The 9,762-nt window shown below is 35.8% G+C and overlaps 1 protein-coding gene across 2 annotated transcripts; it reads left to right on the top strand.

Annotated features, from left to right (window-relative positions):
* Positions 2,966-9,363, top strand: LOC18793365 (2,3-dimethylmalate lyase). Of its 2 annotated transcripts, none has more exons than XM_020554411.1 (8): positions 2,966-3,422; positions 4,456-4,667; positions 4,963-5,244; positions 6,229-6,351; positions 7,173-7,323; positions 7,815-7,912; positions 8,958-8,994; positions 9,090-9,363. In XM_020554411.1, the coding sequence occupies exons 1-8, from the start codon at positions 3,089-3,091 to the stop codon at positions 9,206-9,208; spliced, it is 1,356 nt and encodes a 451-aa protein (XP_020410000.1). In that variant the 5' UTR covers positions 2,966-3,088; the 3' UTR covers positions 9,209-9,363. The 2 variants fall into 2 exon arrangements, with proteins under 2 accessions (XP_020410000.1, XP_007222340.1); XM_007222278.2 differs by having other exon boundaries at positions 7,692-7,912.

The following is a 9,762-nucleotide window of genomic DNA, read 5'->3' as shown; positions in this document are numbered from 1 at the left end:
TAATGATTTACTACAATATTTTACAGTTTATACATTTCATGGTAAGGTACATAAGTGACTTAGTACCATATAGAGTTCCTATAATGTTCAAATTTGAGTTATTTACACTAACACCCCCTGAGGTTTTCTGCTTTTTCACAGAACTCCTTAAGGTTTTAGAAATAACAAGAACACCCCCTAAGGTTTTAAATTGTTTTCACAAAACTCCTTTTCATTGATTTTTCATCTAAAGATTGATGATTTTATACAAAAACATTCTCCAAATGACAAAGTTGGCATTTGAGATTAGATTGCATATACTTCATTGAGGTTAATTTTGCCATTTGCATAAGTTTTTTTGCAATGAAATCATCAATATTTGGACAATCAATCAAGGGTTTTGTGAAAACAAACTGAAACCAGAGGGGGTGTTAGCGTAATTTTGGAGACATGAGAAGGGTTTTGTGAAAAACAAGAAACCTCAGGGGATGTTAGTGTAAATAACTCTTCAAATTTTTCATTGTCTTCATCATCTCGATATTATCGATATTATAGCGATATTTTAGTCAAATGTTGCTGAAGTGTGAGAGAAATTATCGACATCGATATTTTTCAATATCATCGTCGATATTTTCCAATATTATCGTCGATATTTGTTTGGGCCAAAGAGAAATCCACGCGCCGGCCTATTCTCACAAAGAGGCCCACAAAACAAAACAAAAAAAAAACAAGAGACTGGGCCTTGACTCTGAAAAGCAGCCCAATCAACATAAGAGGCCCACGTTTTTTAAGAATAGCAAAGTTTTTAAGAAAAACAAAAATAAATAAATCAAATTGCCAATTAAATGGTAATTCGTCACCAAGAAGGTCGGTGAATTTCTAAAGAAGAATTGGATTGGACCCAGCTCCTGAATTCTCACCATTGATCTCAATCCCAGAAACAAAGTCAGCATATTTTTTTGGAAAAAAAATCTATTCTTAGAAAAACCCACATTACTACCTGACTTTGAAGAAAGTCAAAAAACTCAATTGTCACAGAGGAGCTGGCAGAGAGTTAATGAAGGCAAGTATAAAAGGAAGACATCTCTAAAATCTCTGCAGCCAAAAGATCAAAATCCCTTTTTTTACAAAGAAAATTTTGTTCCAGAGCAGGTGCCATTTCCAAGGGATAAGCAGGCTATATTTTCTAAAGAGATAAGCAGGGAGCATGGAGTTGTTCATCAAGAAAAGAAAACTAACCATCATGGCAGATTGCATTATTACAAAGGGCAGTTAAAGATTAAAAAGGATTAGGTTTTTTTTTCTTTCAAGAAAAGCAGGGAAGTGATCACCATAAAGAACTGACTATTGATGGTCTTTCTGCCAGAATAGATAAAATTCCCATTTTCTTGGCATTTAAAATAAAAGATATTTTTTTGGAAAATCTGCCGCCTATTATTAAAAGATTAGAAGACCTCACTCCAGCATTTTTTATATTGAAGCAACCAAGTCAGCTATAATTCAGAATCTCTAACTTCAGTTCAGTTTCAGAGAAATAGTCATACAAAACAAGATTTCTCTCATTACAAATTTGGTTCAGCATAAGCCAAATCAAGCAGAGTCCGGGTTTTTACAAATATAAAAACCTCAACAAATTTATGGAAAGCCCTGATCAAGCAGAACAGGTACCATAGTGCAATTCCAGCTCAGTAATCATCAAATCCAGCCACTTCCACCCCTTTCAGACTGAAGAGGTTCCAATTCTGCCAATTCAAAAAGCCTTCCAGGGCTCGAATTAGATTAAAGCTCTGCCAAACTTGAACGTTGGTATTGATTTACAAGCTGAAACTTGACAGTTGAAGGTATTGGCGAGCCAATCCAGCACAGACACATTCAATCCATCTCAGTCCACAGGCAGTTATCCAAGCAGAAATCGAGGTCCAACATACTGTTGTTTTGTTTCAAAGTTGACATTTCATTTTTGAGTCCTGTAATAGTCAATTCTGCCTGAAACAGTTTGTTTTCTTCTTGTCCATTATGGCCAGAACTACCCCTTTTGTACTGTGAAAAATTATGAAGTCCTTATCAGTCTGAGGCAAAGAAAAGAACTTACTTGGGAGATATTCCCTACCCAAATTCATAATCGTTTGTTCAGAATCAGTAACTTGGGGCGCAAGTTATTTGTTTTCAAAGTCTGCTAGGGTTTTTTACTACTAGCAGTGGCACGCTCACACATAAAAAGAGAGTTGGCTTGTTGACCAGTCAATGGTTTTCGAGTCAATAGGGAACTTCATCCCACCTTCACAGGATCAAAAATAAAAAACGGGTGAACAATATTATCGATACTTATACGATATGTGTATGGATATGTTCCAAAATATCCTTGACTTGAAAAAATGATAATATCCTCGTCCTTGGCCATAATATATAAATTGACTAAAATATACATGCCCAAAAATTCAGGTGGTTTAAATCAAAATTAAAAGTTCAAATAGTAAATGGGCACATGTGAATACTAATTATTTTGTGCAACTTCATATCGTGTTAACGAGTCATGTGCAATATTGATATGTCAAAATTCATATAGTAATTATGTACATACCTAAAAGTTCACCTAGTATTCAAGAAATTATAAAGTAAGAATGTACTACCACCTCAGTGAATAATACTCCCATTGAAAATATGTCATGTGTCATTTTGAGAATAATAATTTAAACTTTTTTTTATAGCTGGACTTGGAATCTAATTATTGTCTTGTGAATAAAACTAAGAAAATCAAAAAGAAAATAGCCATCACCCACCCCGACCTGTCGTCAACCCGCATGGTACTTTAACAATGTGTTCGAACCCTATGGCACCTTAACAATGTGGGATAAAACCCCCTCCCCAAATATAACTTGCATAAAAATGTTAAAATAAAAAAGAAGTTTAAAAAACTAAAACAAAACTATTGGCGGAACATTGCCACAAGGCAAGACGTAAGTGGAATGTGTCGCCAAGTCAGCAGTTGTGTGACTTTCTTCTCCCAAAACACACAAGAGACTGAACTCAGCTCAGTCTTTGTATTTGTCATAAGTCATAACGCGTTCCATCAATTTGAACACAGCCATTGAATTGAAGAGGAGAGAGAATGAATCTGCAGCCTCTGGTGCGTAGCAGATGCTGCACTGTCTCTCTTCCTCACACCCGCTCTTTCAATCTCAGCACAAAAGTACCACCATCTTCAAATCTCACATTTGGGTCGTCCCTCCATCAACGCCCACTTTCTGCCTCTCCTGCGAAAAGGGGTGTCCTTCAACTCGTCGCTGCTTACTCAAGAGGCAGAGAATCAGCCCCTGAGTCTCCGGCGAAAGCGCTCCGCCGAATTCTTGACTTGCCAGGGGTTCATCAAGCCCCTGCTTGTTTTGATGCTCTAAGTGCCAAGTTGGTTGAAAGAGCTGGCTTCCAGTGCTGCTTGACCAGTGGTATGTGAATTTCTTAGATGTGGGTTTTCTATCTTGTTTGTAGATGTTGGCATAATTGCATGATTTGGTATATGGGGTGGTATCAGACTATGGTTTTTGAGGCAGGATTGATTATTGGTACTTTGGTTTGAGCCATTTTAGATAAGGGGTTGATTGGTTTTCTTTGTAATAGATATGTGGTTGATTATTGATGCTCATGCTGCCAGTGTGTTGTTTCTTGTTGTGGGAATATGGGAGTTCTCTTGATTATATACTCATTGTTATTGATACCCCTATTTCCAAAAGATTGAGGTGTTGGGATGTGAGCCCACAATTCACTTGTGCATCTCTCTCCCTCATTAGCGCAACATGGGGAATTCAAATTATATTGCGAGGGTGCAATTGCAGGGATTCTAACTCAAGATATCTTGTTCTGATATCCTGATAAAGTTTATTGGTTTAATTCTGTTCCACAAAAGCGTAAGCTATTAGAATATGGAAAATACATGTTCTATATTCTAACAGTTACATCTGATCTACAAGCTGCTGCTGCAGCTTTTCCATTGTTGGTGACATCATTGTTGAACAAACTATTGTTACATTGTCAACCAGGAAAACAGGAAGTAGTTGAAATGGAAATTGTTCAATCAAAGTAAAATATTGCTTGTTATCTGAATGAACTCTAAAGCAGTCAAAAGTAAAAGTCATATGTTAGCGTCCTTCTTTATTCATGTGAGTTTACAGGTTGTTCTTTCTAGATATTATCTATTCTAGATGTTCTGTATTGTGAGATATATATTTAGCTGTCCAGTAATTAGATTTTAATGCCTTTAACTGAATTTTAAGTGGGAAATTTGTTCGCTTTTTTGCTTTCATGTATGTTTAATTAAATGCTTTTCATTCTTTTATAAAAATCATAACACCTGAAAGCAAGTAACTGAAGTTGAGTTACTGCACATGGATCTGAGTTCTTGGTCATTTTGTGGTATATTTTCTTGTGTAAGTGTATAAACAGAGAAACAAATTTATTAATGCCATTTTGTTCTTCCATTAGGATTTTCGATATCGGCTGCTAGATTAGGATTGCCAGATACAGGTTTGATATCCTATGGAGAAATGGTGGATCAGGGGCAACAAATTACCCAAGCTGTGTCAATTCCTGTTATCGGGGATGGGGATAATGGATACGGGAATGCAATCAATGTTAAGAGAACTGTCAAGGGATATATTAAAGCCGGTTTTGCTGGGATTCTGCTTGAAGATCAGGTTATAATATTAAAATATAATTTTTCATCCATGAATCTGCCTGTTTTCGTCTTCTTACTCACTCTCTCATGCACTGGCTGTTGCATGGTGTGATTTTGTATTGTTAGGTGAAGTAATTTCTGAGTATCTTCCTGGTATACCTTTGTATGGCTTTGTGGTTGGTTTGATAAGTTGATGTGAAACACTTTCTAACAATCCTTTTGTAAAAAATTTCCTTGTTTTGTTAAGTATTGTGCATTCTTTTACTTTTGAGCCTGTATGAGACACTTATTGCTTACAAAGCTATCCTCTTTAGATCTCTCCAAAGGCTTGTGGTCATACGAAAGGCAGGAAAGTGGTCTCAAGAGAGGAGGCTGTGATACGGATAAGAGCAGCTGTTGATGCTCGGAAAGAGAGTGGCTCTGACATTGTCATTGTAGCACGAACTGATTCTCGTCAAGCAGTGTCTTTGGATGAAGCACTCTGGAGGTCAAGGGCATTTGCTGATGCTGGAGCAGATGTTCTTTTCATTGATGCACTAACTTCTAAAGAAGAGATGAAGGCTTTTTGTGGAATATCTTCCCCAGTTCCAAAAATGGTACCTTACATTTTTCATGGTACATTAACAAGTAACAAACATCTAATGTTGTTGAAGATTTGGCATTTATTACATTTCTCCTAAGTCGTACAGTAAACCCTTTTAAATGCATGTGTATATACACACACACACGCTCCCAAGACCCAACCCAACCCAACTAACCCTTTATCCCAAAAACAATTGGGTTTGACTACAACCCATGTGTTGGAAGCAGAAGATAAACCTGAATGATATCTATAATTGAAAATTAAAAAAGTAAACATAAAAAGTTTCAGCTTTTATTCTCTCCTGTGATACTGGTTGTTGAAAAACTGTTCTTTCTATCCAACAAAGCTGAATATATCTGTAACATGTAAGTTGAGAAATATGTTGTAGCACGACTCCAAATTATGTTCTGACTGGAGCACTCAACAAAGTGGTAAAAGCTGAACTCTGAAGGATATCTGTCACCTGGTGCTAAATGTGTAAGGAAGATATAAAATTTGTTGATCATTTACTACTGCATCACTCTGCTGCCTGGGATATTTATTATTTGGTCCTTGGTTTTTGTTTATTAGTTGTTTATGGAGTGTCAAACTTGATAGGGCATGTTACGTCCACAAGGTGTGATACTGCTGTAGTTGTAAGTTCTGGTTTAGGAGTGAACATCTGACTACATGCACTTTTCATTACTTTTTTTGGTTCATCATCATTTTTAATTTCTGTTTACAAGAACATATTTCGACATTCTTAACAGAGATATTTAGGTTAGTTACCATGTGGGTATTGTATGAGATATTTGCTGTTGCAAGAATGAGAAATTACATTTAGTTTCTGGTATTTTAGCTGCACTGCATCCATATGGAAACATGTGATTTATACATATCAAGATATGTCAATCATTAATCTAAGAAAAAATCATCTGACTCAAATTTGTAACATCAGAAGCGTTGTACAAAAATGAAAATGATTTGCAGAGATTGATAAAGCTCTACGTTCTATCAGGCCAATATGCTTGAAGGAGGGGGCAAAACACCAATACTCAATCCTCTTGAACTCGAGGATGTTGGATATAAACTTGTGACCTATCCACTTTCCTTGATTGGGGTTTCTATTCGAGCAATGCAGGTAACATGGCTATACCTTTTCATTTGAGTCCAGTTCATGGACAAAAGAAAAGTTCATTTGTCTTGGAAATCCAGTAACTGTGCTACTATAAAAAGGTTTGAAATAGTTATGACTCTTGATCTCTCTGATTTTCTTACATGAATTAATGATGTTGTTCAAAACCCAAAACATTTGAGCAGCTAAGAAAAACATAAACACAAATTTCCTGAAAATTAAATAGACAAGAAACTGTGTACAAAATAGTAGTAATGGATTTGTGGGTTACAATCTCTGTGGGTATTCTTTGCTAAAGAAAATCCTCAAATGATTACACCTTGAATTCTTGGCCATTACAATACAATCTGGAAGTGTACAAGTTCCACTAGAATTTTAAAGGTTCTGTATCTTTAGAGCTCTTTTATCCATTTCCTTGGAAGTGGAATTATTTTCTATATATTAATGAACAAAAAGGCAATTTTGTTCCATTATCTTTCACACGGAATCAATTTGAGGTATAACGTAGTTTTTTCAATTAATAATGGCTGCTACAGATCTATAAAGTGAAATCGTAACAATTTACGATGTTATGTAAGGTACTTTGCACTAAATTCCATTTTTAAGTTATCTTGTAACATGATTCTGTTAGATTCCACTGCAAGTCTTATTATATGAATACATAATCTGGTTAAGAATATTAAAGGTATTATCACCAAATCTGTCAACAAACTAATTTTCAGAAAAGGCCATGCATTTTTCTATGCTTTTCAGAAGTGGTACTCGTCTAGAATTCATTAATTTAGAATATTACTTAAGGTCAAGGAACTTATATGAATCAATTGCAGGAAGCACTAGCTGGTATCAGAGGAGGTCGTATCCCTCCTCCTGGAAGCATGCCATCCTTCGAAGAGGTTAAGGAAATCCTAGGTTTCAACAATTATTATGACGAAGAAAAGCGGTATTCTGCCAGCATCACTCCACTATCTTCAGAAAGATGTGAGTACCTTGTAAAGTCACATGACTCATATCAATGTCATTAGTGCTTACCCGCTTCCGAATGATGATAATTCGTTATCACACGGCCTGTAACATGAAGTTGGATATTATCAACTGGAAATCCAATGTCTTTCCCTCTGTTCTGATTGAGGTTGATTACTTTCATCAGAAGTTAACTGGGTTAAAACTGGATTAACATCACAGTATGGATGACTCTTTGGAAGATAAATTTCAACTTGTTTCCATTAAAGGGAATATCCGAGATTGGCCAATTTTTCCTATACCAGTTACCATCCCACCCAAAGTTCTATAGAAATAGATGGCCATTTTCTGTTTCTTAGTGCTTATACGTGAAGGTTATTTTCCAGTGACCAGTAATGTGTACAGTCTCCAAAGGAGGGTTAAAGATGATGCAGAGCAGAAAGATCAGAGTCCTCAAGATCCCATTGTTGAAGTTATAACACCTGACGTCTACAATAACTATGGTGCAGATGGTTCCAGGGGTTCATTTTCTGGGATCTGGTCTCGGACGTTGAGGGTCAAAATAACTGGAAGAGATGGATTTGAGAAACTTGATGTTAGGATTCCTGTAAGTCATCTATTCTTTATGGGCACAGATATCATATAGTTTTCTTATTGCATAGCATTCCCTTCATGGTGCTTTTGTTGTTAGACCCAAACTATTATAGAAAAGAAAAATAGAGAAAACAAAACCTAGTAGTTTAATGATGAAGCCTTAACTCTTTTATTTAAAATAACTTTCAACTATATTTTGCTTTTCATTATGTAGTTTATGTTTTATTATTCTTTTAAACATTTATCATGGCATCTTTCTGTAGTGCATAAAGTTTAGGTGATGTACTAATTACATTCATAACCTCAACTATTTCTGGTATTCAGAAAGAGTAAAACTGTCACTTTTAGGGACCTCGCACAATAGCTGAAACCTCTAAGAGTCAGTCCTTGTTATGACAAAACCTCTATAACCTCTTTCTTGAAGTTCTTGGTCCAAGCATACCACTTTCGTGCACTTCTCGGAAAAGGTTCACCATCAACCTTATTGATAATCCCAAGTTGGTCTTCACTCTTATATCATTAGAATCCCTAAGGTGTTGTGATATTAGGTGAACACTTGACTGCCAAGGTGCGATTTGCCATCAACTTTAATGGATGGAAGTTGAGAAGACTTTGCAATTTTGGCTTCATCCCGACTCCCAAGAGAACATTTTCCTACACTAAAAAATCGATAGTAGATGTACAAGGAGATGCTTATCAAGAAAAATGTAAAGGAGCAGGAGTGGGCGCGGCTATAGAATCTTGAAGAACAAGAGAAGGCTTCAAACTTTCTTGGAAAAGAGAAGTTTGCCTAATTGTATCAAGGTTTTTCAAGGAAACTACTTTGAGTTGGATGATTGCAACATCCTGTACTGTTGTGTTTTGTAAAAGGCAGAAGGTTTTTGATGGAGGGAAGAAGGGTGAAGGTCTAGGAAGTTTTCTTTGTAATCCCACCCCATTTTTCCTGTCTCTTAATCTTTGAAATGATTTCATACACCAATCCCCTGCATGTTAGTTATGATATTTCAGATTGTCTTATGAAAAACTGCTTTCTTTTTTTGGTTATATACATTTTACAGGCTGGATTCTTGGATGGAATCACAAATATAGTTCCAGGTATTATTCATCTTCTCTATACTTTTGAAAATGGGTAATTACTTCAGTCTGGTAGTCGCTTATAGTATAACTAAAAGTCCACATTTTTCCAACAGCTCTCGGCGGTGTAAACATCAAAGAACTGTTGAATGAGGCAGCTGATGAAATGGGAGGGAAAGTGCTGTTAGATTTTAATGACACAATTGGTGATAGGATTCAAGTTTTTCTAGAGTAAATCCAATGCGGTTTTACCTGTTTAATGCTAAAGGTATTCTCTGTATAACATGAACGGTCCTCCAAGACGTTTTGTTTATTGGGTATTCTCTTATGAGACAATTTCTCAAATTGGGTAGAAAAATACCAAATGCAGATGCAAGTGTTTAACTTCTATGATTGGTGCAGGGGTAAGACCTACACACTCATACTCATACTTGGCAAAAGAAACTGGTGGTGAGCAAGGCCTTAAATATCGATAGTTTCGGAAATATCGGTGGTTCAAAAACACGGAAATATCGATGGAAATATCGGGTTAATATCGATATCGATAAAAACTGGATAAAAACCACGGAAATTATGATAAATACATGAAAATTTTTAATGAAACTTTAGAAGAAGTTTATTTAGTTAATCATCTAATATTTTGACACAAAAAAAAAAAAATTGGAAGGAAATGCATTGCATAATGGGTTTGTGTGATTTAAGTTGATTATATTGCGACCTGACAAACTCTGTGACTTAGAAAATCTGAAGTAATTAATGAAAGAGAATTAAACACCCCTTAGTAATTTA

The sequence above is a fragment of the Prunus persica genome, chromosome G1 (genome assembly GCF_000346465.2).
Source record: "Prunus persica cultivar Lovell chromosome G1, Prunus_persica_NCBIv2, whole genome shotgun sequence".
In the NCBI taxonomy this organism is placed as follows: Eukaryota; Viridiplantae; Streptophyta; class Magnoliopsida; order Rosales; family Rosaceae; genus Prunus; species Prunus persica.
This window is presented reverse-complemented; position numbering and strand designations above follow the sequence as displayed.

Bases quoted from the DNA above. Each gene is read 5' to 3' on its own strand.
- LOC18793365 (XM_007222278.2), top strand. From the start codon at position 3,089: ATGAATCTGCAGCCTCTGGTGCGTAGCAGATGCTGCACTGTCTCTCTT. The intron at 5,245-6,228 runs GTACCTTACATT...ACGTTCTATCAG, and splicing joins CTTCCCCAGTTCCAAAAATG to GCCAATATGCTTGAAGGAGG. The intron at 6,352-7,172 runs GTAACATGGCTA...AATCAATTGCAG, and splicing joins TTTCTATTCGAGCAATGCAG to GAAGCACTAGCTGGTATCAG.